The sequence below is a fragment of the Trichomonas vaginalis genome, chromosome II (genome assembly GCF_026262505.1).
Source record: "Trichomonas vaginalis G3 chromosome II, whole genome shotgun sequence".
NCBI classification, from domain to species: domain Eukaryota; phylum Parabasalia; order Trichomonadida; family Trichomonadidae; genus Trichomonas; species Trichomonas vaginalis.
The window spans coordinates 267,561-293,635 of NC_067204.1; the positions used below are offsets into that span (position 1 = coordinate 267,561).

A 26,075-nucleotide genomic window follows, 5' to 3' on the forward strand; every position below is an offset into this window, starting at 1 on the left:
GCTCAAAAATAACCGAATTAATTTTTCTATCAGTATTCAAAAAATTGAAATAGGCTCTAACCCTTGCTATTCCTATATTTTTGTTAATTACATTAATGCAACTTTTGATTTAAATCATTACTTCTTATCAAAACTCTCAATTATTAAATTCAAAGGTCCAAACAAATATAAAACATTTTATTTCATATAATATGGTAACAATTATCAAGCCATTTCTAAAATTTTCCATTGCTTTCCTTTCAATTTCTCAATTTAGAAAATTCAATATAAAAATCTTCTGCTATTTCTATTATGAATGCACGAGACGAATGTTACTTGCAAATGAAAAACCTCCAATTTAGAGATGTACTTGGTGCAGGCTCATTCGGTGTTGTATACAGGGTATATGATCCAGCATACAACAGAGAATTTGCACTTAAAATTCAATAAAAACGAGATTGATTGCATGAAAGAAGTAGACAATAATAATATCGTTCGCTTATATGACTATGACTACTATGACGGCTCAGTTTATTTAATGATGGAATTTTGTCCAACTTCATTAGATAAATTCATCAGAAAGAAACGCGTATTAACACGTGAGCAGCTTTTAAAGTACTCTTATGGAGTTCTGAAGTCAATTAAAGCTTGCCATCGCTTCAATGTTGCTCATCTCGATATTAAGCCTGCAAACTTCCTAATTGATAACTACGACAGAATAAGAGTCTGCGATTTCGGATTTTCTGCAATTCATCAAGATGAACATCTTGAAGAGAATTGCGAAGGATCAGTTCCATTTATGCCTCCAGAAGTTATTCTTGGCCATCCGCATGATCCATTCAAAGCAGATGTTTGGGCCATTGGTGTTACATTCTTCATCATGTCTACAGGTAAATTCCCTTGGGAAGGAGATGACAGAAAAACTCTTTGCGACAATTTATTGAAGGAACCACCGAGAACAGAGCTGATCCAATGCAAGGATTATGCAGAGGTCATCGAGAAATGCTTGGCAAAGGATCCAAATGAAAGACCTTCCATAGACGAACTCTTAGAATTACCATTATTCAAAACACCTCATTTCGATTTCAAGCCAGCGCATAGGAATTCAATGATTAGCCATTTACGAGCAATGAGACATAGATCTCTGCCTGCTTTGATCGTTTCTCCTGTTGTTTGCAGATCGAGAACAAGCCTCTAAGAATATCTCTTATGTAAGTATTGTTTTTATATTATGTTGTATTTAAATCATGAAATCTTTTTAAAATTCGATGTTTTTTAATAACGATCAAAGTTGATTAATGCGAAATGTTATAAAAATTGCATATATATTATATATGACATAATGCATGCATAAATCATGCTGAGATAACTAAAATTTCATTGAAAATTTTAATCAAATCTTTTTACTTGCAAGTAATCATTCTAATTGCATTAAATTTATGTATACAATTGAATATATAATAACAATTATTCATGAAATATTTGATTTAATTTGATTTCAAATTCTGAATTTCGAATTTTTTATTATCTGTAAAAAATTACACGATATTTCATTTGAAAACATTAATGATAAGAGTTTAAGACTTTTGATTTTGTGATGGTAGAAATAATTTGATGTTTTTCCCACCAACATCAGCCAAATAGTTATTGATGCGCTCTAGAAAGATACCACTAAATAAAATGAGTAAATCTTAATGCTTGCTTTATTAGCAAATTTCTTCTTCAAATAATTAGTGATACGAGTAGGGGTAATTTTAGCTAAAAGTGACACGCCTGTAAGAAGTGACACACCCGTGAAGGGTGTGATTACCGATCGGTAATTTCGACAGTTTAGAATTTAAAAATTTTTATGGAACTGTTGCGAGTTTCATAAAGAATTTAAGGAATATAAGCAAAGATTTGAATCAAAATCTTAGACCTAAGCCGCTCGATTCGCTCGCGGCTTCCGCGAATTACAGATCAGCAAAGATTTGAATCAAAATCTTCGAACTAAGCCGATCGCTTCGCTCGCGGCTTTCTTTATTATTTTAAATTTGCATATTTCCATCAAAAGTTCATAAGGTAAAAAATTTCGTTTATTTTTACTAAGAAAAAAAAGGTTTTTGATAATAAATTTATTTTATTTCGAAAAAGTAGCAATAATCGTAAAAGGGTATTGATAGGCTTGCTAAAGTAACTGATTTTAGCTGTCAAATACTTTTGTATTTTGAAGTAAATTAGTGTAAATTTGTTTTTACTTTTATTTCGAAAAAGTAGCAATAATCGTAAAAGGGTATTGATAGGCTTGCTAAAGTAACTAATTTTAGCTGTCAAATACTTTTGTATTTTGAAGTAAATTAGTATAAATTTGTTTTTACTTTTATTTCGAAAAAGTAGCAATAATCGTAAAAGGGTATTGATAGGCTTGCTAAAGTAACTAATTTTAGCTGTCAAATACTTTTGTATTTTGAAGTAAATTAGTATAAATTTGATATTATTTTAACTCCCTTTGAAAACCTCAATTTTCCATACAGAGGGAACGGGAATAGCATCCAATATTCCCTGAGAATGGTTGCGCATTCTCAGTTCCCTCTATATTTCGAACGAAGCTCTCATCGGTCTTTTTTTTTAATACTAAACGTTTTTTTTTCCCTGTCATTTTTAGCTAAAATTTGGGTTTGCCTTTTTATATTTGGACGATGAGGAAGAGTTTTGATAGTTCCTATAAGAAGAAAATATGAGGAAATCAAATTAAGATATGTATTTTAAGTCGAATAACTATTTGTTTATCAATTAATCATTTCCAGAGTTATGTATAATAATCTAAAGATGGAAAAGAATCCTTTATATAACGTTTCCATTGAAAGTTTTGAATAGATGTTAATAATTCAATACAAAAATTTGACGTCTAAATTTGTATAGAGATAGATATTTTTATTTGAAATCAATGCTTAATATAATTGAGGACATCATCAGTACCAGGAAGCTGAGGAAGTACAAATTCAACTCGCCCAAGAACATCAGAGATCACCTGCAAATCTTTGAAAGAATTCGTGAAAATGGAATCAAAATGGATTTTGTTTCTGCCTACATTGATCGTGAATTCGGCACAAAAGTAAAGTACTTAAGCCTCCTATCCATTGCAGGCAATCTATCTAAAGAGTTAGATCTCAAATTGGACCGACTTGCCAAACGGAATCGAAATGCATTATTATGTTGGTATGCAGAAAACTGGGATAAGATACAGCCACATATAAAAGAACAAAAGACATGCTTGGACATTTCAAGCGAAGAAGATATTTCCTCTCCTGTTGAGATACAAAAAGAAGAATGTCATACAGAATCAGTTAACACAGTTGTCTTGAGAAACTGCATGTTAATTGACCCTTCAGATTTGAATCAATTACTTAATTTTCACTAAAACAGTATGTTTTTCACGCAAAAATGAGTAAAATATCTATTTTTTGTAATAATATTTTAATTATTTTTAAAATATAAGATATAAGATTTAGGATTTTTTACAATTCTAGTATATTGCAATACGATAATTAAACTTATTTGCACTGTCAATATATTACTTTAATGAAAACTAATAAAATTAAATTCATTAATAAATTCTCGTTTTTTATTTTAGATGCTTGTGTTAGTCTAGTTAATAATTGCAATTAAATGTGATATTTGAAGTTTTTGAGTTTTTTAAAAAATATTGATTTTCTAAATTAGGTACCCTATATTTCCAACTCTTGGAAAATTTTCATGACCCAGGGTCCTAAAATGGGTATTTTCCTCACACAGACACCGTGGTTTTTTGAGCCGGGAAATAAATAGCGCAGACAGTTTCTACATATAGAGACATGCTTATACTTAGAGTTTGACGGGAATCTAAAGTGATTTTTTTCTGCATCGCGAAATCTAATGCAATCTCAAAATCATGAAGAAACTGCGAATCGGAGCGCAATTTTTAATATGTTAATATATAAAGGTACCCCTACTACTGCAAATGCTTCAAATGAAAATCTAAGAAATCAGATTAATTTGATCACATTAGTATAGTATTGGTCAAACCAAAAACTCATATGTTGATATATAGCCTATAGATATTCATATTATCTACTTTTCATTGAATTACATAAGATTTAATAATCTCATAAATATTCTTTTTAATTTTCCGAATTCCGTGTGCATTTAGATTGCCTATACCCGTATATAATAATTCTAGAATGGTTTGGTTAGATATTAAGTTTTTTAGATTAATATTTTAACATTTTGATAAAACAAGCATTTGTTCCATTTTAGAATCGCCATTGAACTCTAGTTTGACTAACATGATGTTGTATGATCAAATAAATTCTAACTTCATGAGATAAATTTTGAAATTAGAAAATGCGATATCTGACTCAAATATTTATCTGAACACATTTAACATTCAATGATAAACTAAAGTACTATACAGCAGATTCGATTTGGCTTATATTTTATATAATCAACAAATAATCCTATAAAATTGTGCTATTCACGTTGCTCAAAGATGTATTGAACATTCCCTACTTGTGTATTGATAAAATTAGATATAGATTCTAATGTAAATCGATATTTTGAAAATTCATATATATTTTGTCTTGGTTTGGCATTTGATCGTGTTGAAACCGGAATTGCAATATATATCATCTAAATATATAACTATCAAAATATGAGCTATAGATTTTTAAATTATTCTCCTGAATATGAGTGACTAACATAATTATATTGAATTGAGTAGTAAGAATCATAAATATTAGAATCTGACGATAATTTATTATAACTTTATATAGGAACAAGATTATAAATGATGATGAAAATAAAGATTAAATTTAAATCTGAAAATTTGAAAACATTAAGTGTATATGATAGCATTACAAAATTAAATTTTATGTGGAAGAGGAAATAGAGGAATTAGAAGTATTATGAGAAAATAATAAGATATAAAAACAAGATTCTATTAAATGAGTTAATTTATAGAAAGGAATAACAGTGTGAATGTAGTAAATGAATGTTTTCATGATGTATTATTGAAATCTTAAGTTTTGTTAAGAAGATAATAAGGGAATCAAATTTTGTATTAGGAAGTTTGACCGACAAGAGTGTATTGTGCACTCTTGTCGGTCTGCATGTCTCATTCCGGGAGACATTGTCACTGCATGTCTCCCAGAATGAGACAATCTTCCGCATTCATAACTTGAATGCGGAAGTTTGACCGACAAGAGTGCACAATACACTCTTGTCGATCTAAATGTATCTTACAATCAAAGACACTTTCATACAATCTTTTCGAAGTTAAAAAAAAATTTAATTATTTCTTTCTTTTGTTTATTAAATCGCCTTACTCACGTACTAATCTCTTTTAGAGACTCTATCGAGCTATCCCCACATATAAACCTGTGACAATAATACATATTTACTCTCTTCATATTCTGATCTCATGACACATTATCGCAAAAACTATAATTATACAACACATCTCATAAAGTCTCATTTTAGCCCTATCTAAGCGTTCAAAACCTATTTTCCACACGTAATCTGATTCTTCTGGCTCCGCTGATTCGATTTCTGCTGTCAGATCGTGAAAATATGCATCACATAAAGAGATAAACACAACTCAAAATTATTGCTTTTTTTTTCAAATTGTCTATTCATCCATCTTTACATATTTATTATCTCCTCCGTTTCCCCTCACAAATTCTTTTAATTTTCTGAATAATACGTATAATAAAATGAATATCTCAAAAACTAAAACACAAAATTAATGTTGGAAAATGACTAGATATAATCTGAACTTTTGAATTCATACATTTTTGGAAAAAATTGAATTTTCAAAAAAAGAGCTTATTTAGGAAAAATTTTTAAGGAAAATATTAAGTTATGCAATTTGCATTTATCTCTTTATGTGATGCATATTTTCACGATCTGACAGCAGAAATCGAATCAGCGGAGCCAGAAGAATCAGATTACGTGTGGAAAATAGGTTTTGAACGCTTAGATAGAGCTAAAATGAGACTTTATGAGATGTGTTGTATAATTATAGTTTTTGCGATAATGTGTCATGAGATCAGAATATGAAGAGAGTAAATATGTATTATTGTCACAGGTTTATATGTGGGGATAGCTCGATAGAGTCTCTAAAAGAGATTAGTACGTGAGTAAGGCGATTTAATAAACAAAAGAAAGAAATAATTAAATTTTTTTTTAACTTCGAAAAGATTGTATGAAAGTGTCTTTGATTGTAAGATACATTTAGATCGACAAGAGTGTATTGTGCACTCTTGTCGGTCAAACTTCCGCATTCAAGTTATGAATGCGGAAGATTGTCTCATTCTGGGAGACATGCAGTGACAATGTCTCCCGGAATGAGACATGCAGACCGACAAGAGTGCACAATACACTCTTGTCGGTCGAAGTTTTGCAACGCGTTGTGATTGCAAAGATTGTGCTATTCCTGCATATTTTCTACGAGCCTGCTTCATAAAATTGAATCCTTCTATCCAAATTAAATGCGATTTCGCTAATCTTTCATCTAAAATCACTAATCAGAAGCATATTGCAAGTTAACTTGAACCGGCATGTTCCTCCTATCCTGTCTTTCAGTTCTTTCTATCAGCCATGGTTCACAAGGAGGAGAGCTTTGCGCACAATCAGACATAAGATTGCGGCAGAGGAACCGGGAAGAGAGCAGCTTGAAGCGGTAAGATGTCCGAATGCTGTCTCCCAGGTGTATCTGTCAGGCAAAGTTCACAAGGAGGAGAGCTTTGCGCACAATCAAACAGAAGATTGCGGCAGAGGAACCGGGAAGAGAGCAGCTTGAAGCGGTAAGCTGTTTTCAAGTCTTTAGTTAACAAACTTTAACAAAAGACATCTAAAAAATTTGAAATAATTGCAAAATAATGCCGTCAGGTAATGCGCACCTAAGGGAGGTGTTTTGCGGGAGCTGGGGGTATCTTGGTGAGTACTCAGGAGGCCAAGAAGGGCACCCCAACCGACATTTTGCTGACGCATTGTGTAAGCAACCATTCTGATAACCGCTCAAACCGTCGGGACAAAATAATTTATGAAATTATAAGTCATCTTTCTAATACATATTTTTGGAAGGGCGTAAGATACGCCAACTTAAATATATTATTAAATATGAGAAAATCGCTCAACAAAAAAACAATTCTTTCAAAAAGTTTAAAATTTATCTTTCTAATACATATTTTTGGAAGGGCGTAAGATACGCCAACTTAAATATATTATTAAATATGAGAAAATCGCTCAACAAAAAAACAATTCTTTCAAAAAGTTTAAAATTTATCTTTCTAATACATATTTTTGGAAGGGCGTAAGATACGCCAACTTAAATATATTATTAAATATGAGAAAATCGCTCAACAAAAAAACAATTCTTTCAAAAAGTTTGACATTGATCTTTCTAATACATATCCTATGGAAGGAGTTTACATTCACAAAATAAAAACCAGTTCAAAATCTTATTACTCCTTGAATTAAAATCATTTAATTTCAAATCCATTCCAAATCCTTAAATCTGTATTAAAATCATTTTGCCAACAACCAACACAATACAAATTACATTTCCATATATCTTCTTGTCCATTTTAATTTTTTATCTCATTTTATTTAATTTTATTTATAGCATATAGACATCGAGATCCTTTACACATAGTTATATAAAAGTCAAATACATAATAAATTCTTAATTCTAGAGATATCTCAAAATCTCAATTTTTTAATTTAAAATACCTTTCATTTTTCACAGTACTATCACAACAAACAAGCCATTTACTAATTAACACATATAAGAAAAATATCAAATTACAAAACAACTTTCAATATCATTCGCATCGAATTCTATTTTTTCATAATTCTCAACTACATGTTATTATATAATATATGTCGGCGCATATTCCACTCTATACAAGTGTCAGACACACTCACACAAAGCTGTGAGATTCATACCTCTATCAGTAGGACTTCTCAAATCAAGAACACATATGTTTCACTATCGCACATCTGTGTAGGATCTAATTAACCCTTTGGACTGGTACTTCAAAATTTGATAATTTGATAATTTCATGTGATATCATCATTTGCCTTTAAAACAACTGTGCGTTAAACTAGACACGTTTCTCTATCATAATGCAAAATATCAAAGTTTGGGAGACTCCCAAAATGTCTGAAACTGATCATAAGGGTGAAAAACCGTTTTCCAGAAGTTGGGAACGTAGGGTATAAAAACTCTTAGATGCATCGAATACTGATAGTTCAAAACTCTTAATTTATGTAATGTCTTTCTATTTTATAGATCTAGTTCCTTGACACAAATCTTTAATTTGAAAGAAAATTTTTCTATGATACGAGGTATTACGATTAAGATACAAATTAAAATAATTTATGTTCTTAAAAAATAATAGCAAACGCGTCAATACAACGATGTCTTTACATTTACCCATCGAATTGCAGATATTTGAAAGAGCGAAATTCACTTTCAGTTCTTTCATAAAGGGTATGGATTCAAAAAATATCTTATTATTGTAAAATTATCTTTTACATTTCGAAAATTGTGTGTGCGTTTTTTGTGGCACATTGAATAGATTCAGAATTTGCAAGTTTTTGTTGCTTGTAAAACTGATAGATAAAGGTTATAGGAGTAGATTATTACAAATTATCTCTGTTAATGATTTTTATCACAATTTTTTGTTTGAGGGTGTAACGTTTCTGAATCACAGGCTTTTTAGAACAATTCGCATATAATATTCATGCCACTGCTATGAAGTCCCTAAATATTACTCTGAGATATAGCTTGCAACAGTTTAGAGGATTTGAATAGAATTTTCGATTTATTCAAATTGTTATGTAATATATTTTTTGTTCTATGATAGTATTGACACCCATCATGAACCATTTTATTTATAAAATTAAGTGAGAAAATTTTGAAAACAATGCCGCAACATTCAAATTTTCAAAGCAATATCTGAAGCATGAAATGTCTGAGAAAGCCAATTCAAAACAAAGAAGTTCAGACGAAGCAACTACAAGGATATGTTATTCATATTTAGAACATTATATATGCACAAAAACAAAAAGAATATGCAAAAAATTAATTTTTGGTAATTAATCAAATTGAAATTTAAGATCCAATCTAAGAAGACGAAAATAGATTACATTATTGAAATATAATTATGAGATATCAAAGGTTGAATAATTTATAATATAAAATGCGAGGCAACTTATAAAAATTGCATAACCATATCAATAGGTAGTATGTAATGATTTTGAATGTACTGAGATAAGCAAAATTAAATAAAGTTTAGTAAAATTTTACTAATTTCTTAAGAAAAAGAGTAAAATTTGGTTTAAAAATATTAGTACTAGTAAACAAGTAGAATAATGAATGAAAAAATTTTACGGGACATTTTTTGATTGAGTCATCAGCTAACAAATTATAAATACTGATGTGAAATGATAGAGATATGTGAAACTATATTTTATTACAGTTTATTACAACTAAATTGTGCATACAAAAAAGTATATTCAATTTTAGTGAATTTCTGAAAAACCGCAAATAATTTTAACTTTCAGAGGAGAATCAATATGAATTTAAGATCAAAGTCTCATCACACTTTTCAATGCTCGATTTTTAAAAACTGTTTAAAAATGGAGCTTATATTGAAATAGTGTAGAGACTAAAAATTACCACAGACTATTTCAGAGGATTGAGTTGCCACTCAATCCTCTGAAAAGTCTGAGGTAATTTTGCAAAATTAACTAAATAGAGTTGCAATATATAAATTAGTACTATTTACTCCTAAAAATCGATTAATAATTGCCTCAACAATTTTGAATCGAACTAAGATTATAACTTTTGAATTCAGATAAGAATTTTTCAGAAAAAATATTTATGCCAATCATGACATATTTTATCGAAATCCAATGGCAGCTTATAGTTATCATCATTAATCAAAAATATTTTTGAATTCGAGAATTTCTACAGCTATTCACATTTATGCAATTATAAACTGTATCTTAGTAATCAGATACGTATGATACATAAAATATAACTAAAATATTATTATCAGTGCTTTGTAGGCTCCTATTCCTAATAAAAATTTGAAAACTTTGGAGCATTTGATTATTGTATTTTGTCAAGAGAAATTCAACCCTGCGAAGTGCCAGTTCTAGACTGGTGCCTCGCAGGGTTTAATTTCTCATATTGGTAGATTTTGATGTTTTTATATTAACAAAAACGAATGAAAAAGATTTGCTTATATAAGAGGAAACTCTCTATCAGAGGTGCTGAATTCAGGCATTCGCATCTGATAGAGAGTCTCCTTTTATATAAGCGAATATAAAAGAATCTATTCTTTTTTGGAGCGTATTTTCAAATATTGAATACTTATGAAAAGTGTTTTTCCTAAAAATTTAATATAATGCTTAGCACAATATATAAAATTAAAATATCTATAATTATTTTCTATATCACACTTTTCATTACACCTTGAAAAGTGTTCTCAAACTCTATTTTTAATTATTTTTTAGATATATCTCAAGTGTGATTATTCAAAAACTCATATAGACTATATTTATTTTTTTCATTCAAAAAATTATATGAGAATCTCAAATTAACTTTCAAATTTTTTATTTTATAAACATATTAATAATCATATTTTAAGATACTTTTTCGCCCAAAAAATAATCGTACTTCCTCGACGATTAATATGCTCTCAATTTCTATCGTTGACACTACTTAGCATGCAACACTATTTGGTATCAACATTATATATTTTATAAATTAAAATATTAAAGTATTGAAATATTGAATATGTACTTCAAAATAAAGCTATCTTTAAATTAAATATGTATTAGATATATATTTAGATTATCAATAAATTACTCAACTGACATAATTAGCGATTATTTTTTCAATATAATCAATTGAATTTTTGTGAATTTCTAATTATAGTTATTATCTTAGGAAATAGATATATATTACTTTTTTACTAATCGAATTATTTAACTGAAAAAACTGTATGGGATTGAATTTTCTATTTCGTTAAGCAAACTTGTTTTTATCGACAAATTGTTTCACAATTGAATTCATTAGATTTTCTTTAGAATTAGTTGTAATTATTCGATTCAATTATAATTTTCTTTGTAATTATTAAAATAAAGATTTATGCCTATGGTTCTAATAAGAGTTTCGTTTTGCTAAAATTGTCACTTTTATAGCATATTTGTTTTTGGATGTTTTCCGAAACCAAAACAAAAAAAAACTATGATATACAATGTGTGTGTAAAGAAAATACTTTATTTACTAGTTAAAAAATCATTTGGTATTGATCAAGTTATTTTTTCTGGATAAGATATTATATGGATAATTGGATAGAAAATACAATTATATAATCTTGTACCTGGTTTAATTAAGCTAATTGTCATCAGAAACTTGTAATTTTTATGAATTTCAGATTTTCTTTTCATTACTGCTTTTCTTAATAGGTCAAGTTCTTATTTACGTTATAAAGTATGATATTTACAAATATCAAGTTATCGTGTTTTTTGAGAAATTATGAGAAACAAACAAAAATGAAAAAGATAGGAATAGCAATGAATAGTGATGTGGGTATAGAAAATGTAAGAGATATGAATGCAAAGCAATCAGTATTTAGGACATTGACCATAGATTTCGAAAAAAAAATGCTGCATATTGAGCGAAAACTATGATTATATTATAAGGCTGTCCTTTAAAGCATAATGAAACTATTCCCTTTTCATTTTAATCGAATAAGATAGTAAAGATTTTTGAATTAGCTAGAAACTGATGAGATGTTTTCACAAATCAGATTTTTAATCTCTATAATGCATAATTCACTCAATATCTCAATTTTGATATTGCGAGATATTTTTGCTATCGGTTTCGCAATTTTGACACAATAGCAAGAGGGTTCTATAAGCATTATTATCAACGTAGAATCTGAATATCATATCAGAAAATGTCGCAAATCCGACATTTACCCGACCAAATAGCAAAAATAATTGAATACTTTTCGCAAAAACTTTAAAAATCGATAAAAATATGAAATATAGATATTAAAGAGACTTTTTATATAATATTCATAAAGATTTTCCAAAAATATGATACCGCAAAATTAAAAAAGTGACGTCTTGAGTGGAGTCAAAGGTCGAAATTGCTAGCTAAATGTTTTTTAGCGAAATTGCGTATTGTACGTTTTTTTCGCAAAACGAAACCCTTAGTTCTAATAAATTTTCATTTATCTAGTATATTTTAAGCCGATATGTTCTCTCTCAAATTTTTGCCATAATATTTTATTTCTTTTGATTATATTTATCATGCATTTCTTTTTAGGTCATTGCTGGAATTGATGCAGCTAAGGATGTCAATTTGGAAAAAAAGTGAGAAAATTCCTAAAATGCTAAAAATAAATTTTCCAAACGCATTTTTTTATGTCATTTTTTTGATTTTGAAAAAAATTTGGAGAGAAGAACTCTTCGTTTTTGAATTTTGTCACGATGGGTTTAAAGTATATTAGACACATGTATTGGTATTACTATTTTTGTATATTTTGAGAGAAAATCCCTAAAAAGTGAGAAAATCTGAGACGGTTTGAGAAAATATATAAACTATTGAAAATTTGAATTAAACTTCTAATTTGGAAAAAAGAAATTTGGAAAGAAGAAAATTCAAAAATCGAGATTTAGACTCAGTATCAAATGGAGAACAAAATGTTTCTTCATATGAAGGAAAAAAATTTTTTGAGAAGAAATAGAGTTTTTAAAATTTTATTGTATATAATGAAATAAACAAATATTAAAATTATTTTTTGATAACAAGAAAATTCCCAACAGAAAATATTTGAGACAAAGAAAAAAAGAAAATTGAAAAATATTACTCTCCTTTACATTTCATGAGATTTTCAATTTATTTTCATAAAATTGACAATTTTAGTTTAGATGAAAATAAGTGATTTTGCTTGAAATAAAAATTATTGTTTGTTTACAGCTATCAAATAGATTTTTGCTATTTTGATTAAAATTTATTAATCAAATTAATAATTTTTTTTCTAAATATCTTAAATATCTGGATCACTCACTGATACGATGAATTAAACGATAAAAATAATACAAACTCAACTAGGTTTCCTGTCTTTCAACCAAAAAATATTATGCAATTTAAATTAAATTGTTTATTCAAAGATAAAACAAAGATAAAGTAATTATAATTATCATATACTTTATGAATAACTCTCTAATTGGATAAGATTTTCGTACAAATATTTTTATTAATATCGATAAGAATATGTTTACCTACTATCACCATATGTCGATAAACGAGAGTAGAGTGATTTTTATCATCGAAACTTTTTAAAAGCTGTAAGCAGGAAGTAATAATCTTGTTTTTTCTGAGTTAGTTGTAGAACTATTGATGCCCGAGTTATCATTGTGATGCAGAAGGATATCAATGTACTGAGGGAAGGATATGAATTGAATTGAATTTTATTGAATTTCAATTTGATTAAAATTTGTTGAAATGATATGAATGTGTCAATATCTGTATGACTCTCCTTCACTCCTTCCCTATTCTTTCGAGAACGAAGCTAGCTCAGCTTTCGCTGAGCGAATTGACACTTTTCATGCCCTAAACGTACATACTCTCAAATTTATCGAAAAAATTAATACCACCTAAACTAGTATATTCTTATTTTAAATATGATATTATCCTTATATTCCACACTAAAATTCATTTAAATCAACTTTTAAAAAAGTTCGAATCCTGCGCGTCTCATTTTTTAAATTTTCCAAATGGAAAATTATATTCTCCTAAAGTGAAAACAATTTTCCAAATTGACTTGCTTAATGCAGCCATTAAGGGTGCACCCGTATGTACGTTTATTTGAGAGGAGGAGGATTACCCTCTCAATTTTGAGGGATTCGTTAGTTTATTTTCTCGATGAATATGCAATAAAATTTGATTTTTACCTTATCAATATACTTCATCTAATATACACATGTTCATGTAAAAACTTTTTTCCAAAATCCTCAGGAATTAAGGGATTTTTGAATTTTAAGAATTTTTTTCGAATTTTTTCGAAAAAAAAATATTTTCAGAACAGCCTTAACGGCTAAGATTTAGGAACAATGTTAAGTATCAAAAAGAAAGGAGGTCTGATATAGACAACATATATCGTTGAAGGTTGAAAAAATCTCTAATATTTGAGCCCAAAATTTCAAATTTTAATTTTTTGAAAAAAGAGGCCACCCGTATGTACGTTTATTTGAGAGGAGGAGGATTATATTTTTGAAAGGGTGAAACATTATGAATATGTTAATTATATAATAATATGTATTATTATAAAAAAGAAAAAATAAAGCACGTTAAAATTTTTCTTTCTTGATTTTTTACAAAATCTACTTAGAATTATGCAAAATATAAACATGGCACGGCGGGCGCAAAAAGTGACAAAATAGAATACCTATGGTGGCAAGACAAAGGAAACATTTTTGTAAGGCAAACATTATATCAAATACCTTTACTTTGTAATAAGAAATATAATTATCACGAAATTACAAATAATTATTGTTTAATATAATTAATAGCAAAATTCTTTTTTATTATTTCCCTTAAGACCTTGCTTATTAAGTATACGTATAACAAGCTTGTACTGCATGTATTAGTTAATAGAACAAAAGAAAATGAGCTCAAATGAAAAAAATTTTCATGCTATTTTGGAAATATGCATATTCGAAGTATGAGAGTTGTAAACACTGAGAATTTTAAGCTTTGGTTGATGATAGTCTTTAATTTTTCTTGAAGTAGTAAATTATTTGATATGAAAATTTAATGGCCAGCATAATCAATCGTGCGTTTCGTTTCTTGATTGAGAAACGATGATTGTGTGCTAATGAATTATTGCGTCTGACAGGTTATGATTATGGATACCTGAAATTAAGCTTTTATGGGAAACATCACCGAGCGCCATTTGGCGCCCCTAATGCTGTTTCTATCGGTATGATTAAGGAGCTTTCTTATGCACTTTCATCACTTGAACTTGAACGCTACAAGATATATGCCCCCCTCCCAATGGGAGGTGGAGCAAAAATTGAAATGTTTACATTGATTTTTGAATACTTTACAAGCGCCCCTCCCAGTGGGCGCGGGCGCAAGTGATCGGGTCAAAAAAAATCATAAAAATATTCAAAATTGCGATTTTAATAGATGTTTAAGAAGTAAATTTATTAATAACGATATTTCATAGTACAAAATGTGTTCAATCTCTTCGTAAATCATTCAAAAAAATCAAAAGAATTTCCAAAATTCAATTTTTTTAGTAAAATTTATATCTTTTTCTATTGTCTGCTCCCCACCAGTGGGAGCCACCGGAGGCGCGGGCGGCGCCGCTGGCGCCAAAAAAGTAGCGCCCATCGTGCCATGTATAGCAAAATATGACTAAATAATTATAAATTTCAAGTTAAATTTTAATTTTGATAAATAATTTAAATTTCAAAATATCAAGTTCAGTTCGACTATGTATGTAGTAATTCCTCAATAAAGTGCCAAAACCCTATTAAAATATATGAACATTTTCAACATTTTAATGTTTTTATTTAAAAATTTGATGGAATATGAGCTTCAAACAATTATTATGTAAATAAAAATAATTAAATATATGTATTTATTCGTATTACAACCGTAGTAAGTCGATTCTTCCTTTCTTCTACTGAGTTTTGAATTTGATTTCGAATTGTAAAGAGATTCAAAGGGAAAATACTAGCGGAGAAAAACTACCTCCATGAAAGGGTCATAATGGACTCAAGTTGTATTTTTTGATATTTTTTGCTTTTCGAGCCTAAATAGGTAGCCAAGATAATGCCTAAAAATAAGGTTCTAAATTCTGAAGTTTACATGATCCTCTCGTGTGCACCCTTAATGATATTCTTTTTTGGGTGAAATTATCAAGATGAAGATTGTGTCTCATCAAATAAGAAGACATATATAACTTTATTTCAATTTACAAAGAATATTGATATATAACATTATTTCGGATTTTCATAAAAAACTTTTTTTACAAATCATACGAAAGGGCTATTGATTACAAATTACCACATTCATATTTACTGGCATAAGTCAATAACATATTGAAATCCTCTTACTTGAACTTACATGAAATTTCAATCAATGTTCTTTTTTTAAATATCACCATTTTTGCTAATGCCAATTGCGTTTATAGGCAATGCTAAGATTAATTATAATCACACTTCACTTATACTATGGTGGAAGTGATGAATGAGACGGTTGTTCAAGTAATACGATATGAATAATAATCTTTTCAACACACAGATGTTTGTATACCTTTTCAAATGTGCAAATTTAATAAAAAGTCTTCCACTTTCAATTTCATCTGCAAAATTTGGATTTCAGACTCACCAAAATTGTTACATGTAATAATCACCTTGCAAGTATTCTAATTTTCTTTTCTTTGTTTATCAACGTTCCCTAAAACGATGATGGCTCCAAAAAACGTGACAAATTTGAAATTTCATAAAAAATGATTCATTCTTTATTCATTTTCCGCAGATTCCTTCGTGATGACGTCCCAACAGTCAACTTTGATGCTGAAACTTCAACTATGACCATTTCTGGCGCAGGAACTCTAACACAAGAATTAATTCTTTCTAAAGACCCAAACAACGCTACAAAGACACTTACCATCGAAGGTGGATTAACTATTTCTAGTAACTGCTTTTCTTCACATCCAAATTTGCAAAAATTAACAATAAATTCAAATAATATGAATATTCAATCTTTGGCTTTTGAAGGATGCCCACAACTCTCAACGTTAGAATTGTCTGGCATATTTGGTGATCTTGGTGACCATATCTTCGCTCATTGCCAAAGTTTGACTCAAATCACTCTTCCTGAAACTTTAACTGTAATCCCGGACTCAATGTTTTCGAACTGCCATAATATCACGAAAGCTACCATTTCTTCCCAGACAACAACAATTTCTCACGGTGCTTTCGCAGATAACGAAAAATTAGCCGAGATTAACTTCCCAGACACACTTACAGTTATCGGTGAAGAAGCCTTCAAAGATACAGGATTAACCTCTGTTACACTTAACAAGGTAAACCTTAGTGCACGTTCATTTGCCGAATGCGATGCATTAACAACAGTTACCATCGCAGAAATCGCTGAAATACCATCCAACTGCTTCTTCAAGTGCATATCCCTTACTACAGTTACAATTACTTCAGGACTTACAAAAGTAAATTCTCAATCTTTCTTGGATTGCAAGAATTTAACAACATTCACATATCCTGATACACTTGCAACACTTGGCGATGCCTCATTCCAAGGCTGCCAATCTCTTAATATCGAAATTCCAAAGATATTAACAGTAATTCCAGATTCTTGCTTCGAAACAGTTCCATTTGTCAATCTCACTATTCCAGATACAGTCCAGACCATTTCTGGCCTTGCATTTTCACACAACGATCAACTTCGTGTAGTTATATTACCAAAGTCACTTAAATCCATTGATTCCAGTGCCTTTTCATACTGCAACAATGTTGATTCCTATACCATCGCTGAGAATGCCAATTTCTTTGTTACAGACGGAATTTTATTCCAAAAATCCGAATTTGGAAACACATTAGTCCTCTATCCACCAACCAATGAGCAGGATGTTCTGATGCTCGACCCGTACAACGTAGCAAATATCGCTGACTGCGCATTTCTCGGTGCAAAAGTCAAATCTCTTGTTGCAACTTCCCTTGATTCCATCGGAAAATTCTCCTTCTTCTCATCCCAGATCAAGACCTTCAACGTAAGAGAAGGTTTGAAGGAGTATCCGGAATATGCTTTCGCACAAACACCGATAGAGAGCTTTTCTGTGCCTAGCGGTGTCACAAAAATAGGTAGATACTGCTTTAACGACTGCAGGAACCTTTCCGATATCACTTTCCCAGATACATTATCCGAAATCGGAGATTATTCCTTCCAAGGAACAAATGTTCAGGCCATCGTTGCTCCCATGGTGAAGGTCATCGGAAACTACGCCTTCGCAAACTCTTATATCCTTGGAATAGATTTAACCGAAAATCTTACTTACATCGGAAACAACGCATTCGAAGGCGCCTTCCGCTTGACCCACATCACATTGTCTTCCAGCATCAAGGAGATCCTTCCTTGCACATTCAGAAGCTGCCGTTCCCTTAAAGAAGTCGTCTGTGGAGATATCATCTCAATTGGCGACCAAGCGTTCGAGTACTGCCACGCTCTCGTAAACGTGACATTCAAGGATTCATTACAAAGAATTGATTTCAACGCTTTCCACGAATGTTACAAATTACAGATTTCGGAGTTCCCAGCTGCCATGAACCATATCGGATTCTTCGGATTTAGCACATGCTATTCACTTACAAATCTTACCTTCTACGGCGATGTTTATATTAATCATGACGCATTTTACAACTGCATCAACCTCCAAACAGTTACATTCGCTGTCAAAGCACGTCTTCTTGGCAGTATGTGCTTCTCGTCATGCATTAAACTCACAACTCTCAACTTTTTGTCGTCAATTATCGAATTCCAGAAAACACCATTCTACAACACTACAGTTGCCGAAGTTGTCTACTGTGTTGACAGACCAGTTGAAGGACCGATGTTCCCGAATACTCCTACCATCAAAGTCTCAAATTATTATCCAAAGGACAAGTTTGCCGATATAACTCCACAAGTTTCCGAACTCCCACAATGCCCACCATTACAAACTCCATTGCCAACTCCAGAAAGTTCTGAATCATCATCCGAAATCTACACTCCAACACCAATTCCATCCTACACACCAGAGCCACCAACATCCTCTTCATCGGAGTCTTCTTCAACCGAAACCGAAACACCAAAACCAACCCATATCCCAACTTCGAAGCCAACAGAAACGCCATCACCAGATCCAACAGAAACACCATCACCAGATCCAACAGAAACACCATCACCAGATCCAACAGAAACACCATCACCAGATCCAACACAAACACCAACTCCCGAGCCAGATACTCCATCTCCATCTAGATCTCCAACAAAGGAACCAAACACGCCAAAACCAACACAGTCTTCTTCTTCAACAGCTCCTGGACCATCCAGTTCGCCAACTCCAGACCCAGCAGCTCAGAAAAGAAAGAGAACAATTATTTACGCAACAACTGGTTCCATCTTAGCTATCATCATAATTGTTGTTGTCGTCATACTCGTAGTAACAGCATTATCACGCAGGAAGAGAGCACAATCCGAAATACTTACGGATTCAATTCTCACTCAGATTCTATAAGATTTAATCTTTAGTCTATAATAAAAAATTTAACAAATATTATTTTTATTGAATTTTAAACTGGAATTGAATATTTTTATAATTGATCATCGAAGGCGTTGGTGATATAGAGAAAAATATTAATTTCCGTGGAACAATCTTTATTTATGGCGTTGCTGTTTTAGTAAATTGATGTGATTCATCTCATAAAAACAAAAAGAAATTCATTCGAACATTTTCATTTCAAATACACAAATTCATCAATAATGAAACCGTACTAAAATGGCTTTGACTCGTTGATGTTCTTCACATCTTCAATGAAATAGTTTTCTGCAAGAATGAAAATACAAATATTGATTAGAATACTTCAGTAAAGGACCTTAGGAAGATTTCCGACCTAATTTTATGAAATATAAAAAGTTACTGACTTAAAATTAGATCTTTCCGATAGAATAATTGAAACTAAATCATCAAACTCAAAAAGTTGCCAAATACAACGATCTCCTCACATACCGAATCGATATTAAGTATCTAATAACTACTTTATTGTAAATACTTCTTATTTTTTGCTTTCATATTTGATCTTTTTTTATTGATTCGTTATTTTTTGCAGATAAAAAGGTGTTTTTCAAGCAAAGGATTGTTTTGATACCTAAATATTTGGTTTTTAGGGTTGTTAAAAATATCAAAAATTAGCGTTTTGAAGACACCATGGTGTCTTATAATTTTCCCTTCCTTATTGGCGTGTAGAAATAAATGCGCCAATAGATTGAAGAAGAATTGTTTTTCTCTTAATGAACTTTAATCCTTTTGATATAAGAATATTAAAAACATTAATATAATTTCGATTTCGGAAATTCAATTTCCATATTTTTTGTCGATTTCGGAAATAACAGGATCCCGCATCCAACACGCAACAACAAAACACAAAACACACTTTTTGGTTCATTCATCGTTTTAATCGTAATTTATGTAATACATGATTTGGATAAATTTTACAAAAATAGAACCTATATTATATTCTTTTCAAAGATTCTTGCAAATCATCAAAAATAATTGTATTTTAAAAAACGATCAAATTATCCTTTCATTATTTTAAACTTAAATTAGTTTTTATGATTGACTAAAGCAATCATATTTATTCATCATTAAATAAACAAAAAAATAATATTTGATAGTTATTTCAAAAAAAACACATTGAATTTATTAATTTGTCTCAATTTCAGTATTATAAATTTTTATAATTTCAATATTTTGAAATACACTTTTTAATATTTCAATATTTATGATATTTCAATGTATTAAGTGGTCTCAAATTGAGCTTCTCAAATATAAGTTGGCCTATTCAAATAATAAAATTAAATAATATTTAAAATAATAAATAAAAGTGGTTGAGGTCATAGCAAAACGGCTGTTTCAGTCATTAATTCTTAAAAATATAAAGGGTAAAAACTAAATAAAATGGGTAAAATTCAATAGTGTCTGTGCTATCGTTCAATTTGAAGGTGTCTTTTGAAACCGCAAGACACATTGAATTTTTGAATAGTGTATTATGGTTTGACAGACACCAATGAAAAAAATAAAATGATATTTATTTTAAATATATAAGATCCTTATATAAAATATAAATATTTTATCGTTTTATTTTCTTGTTTTAGAAATGTTTTTTATTGAAAAATCAATAAAACTAACTCCAAAATAAAATTTTTGATTTAAAGACACTATGATGACACCAGGCAAATCTTCCAAGACACCTATCGTCGGGAATCTAACAACCCTATTGGTTTTCATTAGAGCGTAAAATTCCAAAAAAAATTCAAAAATTCAAATATGAAATAGAAAAATAAGAGTTTTTAAGTAATAAAATGAATTTTGAAAAAAATTTGGAAACCAAAAATGTCTTATAATATGTGTATTCTCAGAGACATAGAAAATTTTTAGGTAAATCTCATTATTTAATGATAATTGAAATAGATTTTCGAAACAAGGATTTTATATTGTAGGGTTCTTAATACATATGCTTTCTATTCGAAGTTTTATTGTACAATTAAAAAAAGTATTAAATTGAATAAATAAATTAAACATTTACAAATATTTACAACATGTAATATCGATCGAAGGCATTGACATTAACATTTAAGTATTTTCTTGTATAAGTCGTTGGATGTTGTTCAACATTCGTAGAGAATGGATTTCATATTTTTTGATGTCGAGTAAATTGATTATGATTTTATAATTCCTTGCTGCAACAATGCTATATTTTGGTAAAACTTTATTTGAACTTCTTTTTTTTTTATTGATTGTTCTGTTATAGAATTTCTTCGGGATCAAGATACTTGTAAATCCTGGTAAGAAGAAATATTATCGGGAAACTTAAAAAAATTTAGTGGTACAATTGATTGAGGTCCAGAATACTCAACACATGATGAGAAACCTAGGAAACAAAACATTTTAACAATTGATAGTTTTTTTTTAAGAAATCTATCATACTTTGAAATGGATATTTCAAAAGCTTCTATATATCCTAGCGTTATTAAAATGCATTTTGTTTGTATTCACAAATTTTATTGAAAATTGAGAGCATTGAAATTTGATAAATGATTAATTGTGTACAACCAGAAATTTATTAATAGAACCAAAAACACTTTCCATGATATTAGAGGAAAATGCAAAAAATGACTGTTAATATAGAGTTTCAAAGTTATAAACTAAAACTAATAATTTCAATTGTATGACTGATTATTGATACAAATTCCAAACCACAGAATTCCTTGTATTGACATATTCTTAATGCATTCAATTTTTCTGGGGTCTTTCTTAAAAATGTAGTCAATTTGAATGGAATTAAAACTGTGACATGTCAATTTCGAATATGTCAGATATCTATTTCTTATTTAGTATGTCCACTGCAATAATACAAAAGAGAAGTTCAAAGCAACTGCCAACCAAGAAGAATTCAAAATATTCAAAGTGGATTTCTTAACCAATCGTATTTTAACTATTACTAATATCATCAAAATGAAGAAATGGAGCTTCTCATTTTCCATCAATATTTTACATTCCTTCACAAAATATTTATGATTTGAATTGATTCAAATTTGAGTTTGTGTTAATTGAAATATTACCAGAAGGTATTTATTATCAATAAGAATGTTTTCCAGAATATTTTAAAATTAATTCAAATTTCATTTCACTAATCAGATTAGTTCATTACTGAAGAAATATTAATATCAATGCGTTCTACTACATATTTCTAAAAAGAATTAAGTTTTCTTCTCAATTTTAACGACCAATTTGGAATTTATAAAGAATGAATAGTAACATAATTTCAAATACATTTTAGAAAGTTGGTTGCTTCGGGATTTGTCAGATTTTTTATCCAAATTTCTTTTAAAAGAATACCTAAGGAGATAGCAGTATAAGAAGGTTAACGATATATGCGATTTATTAATTGAAACGAATTAGTCACAGAAATGTTAAATGAAAATTGTTGAGTATGAGATTGATCTTGGATATTTAAGACAGCCTTATTCAAAAATTTTATTTGCGCGCTATAAAAATAATTAACTCCGATTCGAATTAAAAAAATTATAAAATGTTTGATTCATTAAAAGACATTATATCCAACACCATTAATATTGTGTTTTGAGAATGAAATTCGCTTAGTTACAAGCAGAAATTAGATTTATTTTGATGAATTTTTAAAATTAAGAATGAGCCTATTATTATCGAGTACTTATAATTCGCATAGTAAAGATCGTTTAAATAATTACTTATCTCGTGATTGCAAAGATTCGTTAAAAAAATTGCGCAAAAATTTTACATGGAGGGAAAGAATGAAAGCCCTCCAAAAGCTAAAACAATTAAATCACTTTTAGATCCGCTTACAGAAAAGCGCTTGATAGGGGACTTAAAACCACCGAAGCGTCATTTGTCATACTCAGAGAAACCTCCAAGAATTGAGCACATGATTCATATGAGTCTGAAGCCGCCAAAAGCAGCCGAAAATCTCTCAAAACTTGATTCCGTTCAGACTCTTATTAAAGATTTTCAAATTTTGGAGGGAGAAATACACTATTTGAGGCAATATTCTTGTCCGCCAAATTCAGATAAGCTATTCAGCACTGTGGCTGATATACATGATAAAATTCCGATGTTTGAAGTTCATTGCAAAACAATTACTAAACAAAAAAAGCTTCATGCAGAAATTAATCCAAAAGCTTTCGAATACTACAAATCATTCGTTGTTTCGTTTGATTTCTTTATAGAAAAGTTAGAACTCTATCGAAAACAGATTCATAGCTCATATTCTCACGCAATTAAATCAAGTTTCAGAAAAATTGAAAAGAATGTGAACAGTTTCTTCGAAATTTGCTACAAAGATCCCCAAGCTAGAACAATTGCCGTTCAATATCGAAAATACTGCGATGATTCTGTCAAAGAAATCAAAGAAGTACTCAAACCTTACTTAGAACAAGAAGATTTTGATCATCTTAATGATGAACAGCTAGAAAAATTCTCAGAAACTACGAAAACATTTGGAAGATTCTTCGAAAAAGAGTTATTCCCTCTTATTGCTTCAAATATCAACCCTCGCTTATCAATTTCAGAATATATTGACGTTTTCCACGAAAAGTTTGTATATATTGTACCGATGATTACTAGTGCCCCGTTTTTTGTAGAACAATATAAGATTATTATGGATAAAGTAGAAATATTAAAAGAAGATATCAAGAAAGTGAAAAAGGAAGTTGGCGATGAAAGAATTCTTAAGATTAGACCGAATAAGAAGCAAGAAGTCAAAGTAGAAGTAGAACAAGATGATATCAAGCCTGCATTGAATGATTTAGTTAAATATTTCGAACCAAAGATAACTGATTATGATAAAGATTCAGATATCCTTGTTAAAATAAAGGAAGCCGCTGAAGACAAAATTGGAAAATTAAAATCAGAAATTAAATCTCTTGAGAACAAAATAACAGAAATAAACAACAAGAAACCAGCGGACATAGCCACTGAACAATACAAAATGCAGTTTAGCGACATCAAGAAACTGAAAAAACAATTAGAGGAAAAGATTCTTGAAGAAAATGCTAATTTTAACAGATCAATTATCTATTCCATAAGAAATATCTTGTCCAATCCACGTTTGAACACGTCTGATTCGCATATCCACCAAGTACAGTCATTAATTACACAGTGCAAGGAGGAAATGGACAAAATAAGAGAAGAAATGGATAAGACAAAAGGAGATTTTAGTAAAACAAAAGATTATCTTTCGGAAATTTACGAAACACCTTTAATTACTGAAGAAATGCCATTAAACAATCTTGCAATGAACGTTGTTTCGATTGTTAAAGATGAACGGAAAAATTACAAAAAAACGATCGACGATATGAGAAGTTTGGCCAGAGAAATGGAAGAAAAAGTGACGAAGATGCTGACAAGTAATTTTGGGGTTGACAACGAAGAAATAAGTGACAAAAATTACGATACGAAGTTGGAAATAGCGGAAAGGCAATTCACAACAGTTGTTGAAGAACTCAGGAGATCACGAAGCGAATCAGCCAGTTCAAATGCCTCATTAAAGGAAATTTGCGATAAATTAACCGAAATTTCCGGTAAAGAGAAGAATTTAGATTCCACGATAGATAATATCAAGAAGATCATTGAGAGTATCGATGATGAACTCAAAGATAAAAAGAATCTTCAAAATGATTTAATTTCTTTTGTTTCAGCAATAACAGAGAATTTAACTATACTAGACATTAATCCTCCCAAAGATTATGATGAATCAAAGATAACAATGCACCAGATCATGAGTTCTTTGGAGAATTCCCAAGCATTAGCTTCTTCTATCATGGATAACTCACCAACAAAAGGATTGTTCAAGAATGCAGCTGCTTATAGATCACTTGCTTTGGACATAACATCAAAACTCTTGAATATATCGAGATCAGACTTATCTGGACAAAAATTTGATGACATCAAAAAAGCGGTTTTTGACAAAATTGAATTTTACGAAACCGTCGTAAATCTTGGACAAGAAATCGAGAAAGTAGAAAAAGAATCACAGGATTCGATGCAGTTTATGACGAGAATCAAAGAAGAAATAGAGAATTCTAGGAAATTAAACGAATATCTCGGTAAGCTGCATGAAACTATTAAACAGATGACAGAAATGATAGGTGGAGAGCTTGTTTTCCTACCAAAGACAGATGCGTCCAAGAAACTAAAGAGTATTTCAGAATCATTACAAAATTCGAAAGACAAAGATAACCAGATTCTCAATACAGTTGTTCAAGACTTAATAGATTTCAACGATAAGCTATGTGATCAAATACAGAAGGGAAAATTCTCTCCAAAAAGGAACCGGAAATTAATTAAACAAAATGAGAGACTTGAGAACGAAAATTTCAAGCTAAAAGAGAAACTCATAGCTGCAAATATCGAAGTACCTGAAGAAGAAGATAAAAATAGCTCCTCTTCATCTTCTTCGTCAAGTTCGTCATCGGATACCGAGAAAAGTGACAACGAGGAACTAAAAAGTGACACAGATGAGTAACAGTGAAAATAAATTTGTACTCATAATATTTGCTGACTGAAAGCTAAAATAGTCTGAATTTATGAAACGGTATTGAATGCCTTAGGGCGTTCTTGCGTTATCCATGTTTTTGGATAGGGTTTTTACAGGGCCTGTCAATTCTGTAAAATTTTCAATTGAAAGGTTCATTCTTTAGAATAACTGTATTTGTTGTATTTTTA

At 30.0% G+C, this 26,075-nt stretch overlaps 4 protein-coding genes across 4 annotated transcripts, besides 1 other annotated feature; all 4 read left to right on the forward strand.

Annotated features, from left to right (window-relative positions):
• Window positions 1–385: 385 nt before the first annotated feature.
• TVAGG3_0459110 (protein serine/threonine kinase protein) lies at window positions 386–1,177 on the forward strand (the record flags this gene model as incomplete). The annotated part of the gene is made up of 1 exon (XM_001330473.1): window positions 386–1,177. The coding sequence occupies one exon, from the start codon at window positions 386–388 to the stop codon at window positions 1,175–1,177; it is 792 nt and encodes a 263-aa protein (XP_001330508.1).
• Window positions 1,178–1,719: 542 nt separating this feature from the next.
• Window positions 1,720–2,641: a mobile genetic element.
• A 225-nt stretch (window positions 2,642–2,866) lies between these two features.
• TVAGG3_0459130 (uncharacterized protein) lies at window positions 2,867–3,575 on the forward strand (the record flags this gene model as incomplete). The annotated part of the gene is made up of 1 exon (XM_001330474.1): window positions 2,906–3,379. The coding sequence occupies one exon, from the start codon at window positions 2,906–2,908 to the stop codon at window positions 3,377–3,379; it is 474 nt and encodes a 157-aa protein (XP_001330509.1).
• A 12,911-nt stretch (window positions 3,576–16,486) lies between these two features.
• TVAGG3_0459140 (leucine-rich repeats (6 copies)-containing protein) lies at window positions 16,487–20,260 on the forward strand (the record flags this gene model as incomplete). The annotated part of the gene is made up of 1 exon (XM_001330475.1): window positions 16,548–19,331. One exon carries the CDS (start codon window positions 16,548–16,550, stop codon window positions 19,329–19,331), a length of 2,784 nt encoding a protein of 927 aa, XP_001330510.1.
• A 2,873-nt stretch (window positions 20,261–23,133) lies between these two features.
• TVAGG3_0459150 (uncharacterized protein) lies at window positions 23,134–26,001 on the forward strand (the record flags this gene model as incomplete). The annotated part of the gene is made up of 1 exon (XM_001330476.1): window positions 23,134–25,875. One exon carries the CDS (start codon window positions 23,134–23,136, stop codon window positions 25,873–25,875), a length of 2,742 nt encoding a protein of 913 aa, XP_001330511.1.
• Window positions 26,002–26,075: the final 74 nt, after the last annotated feature.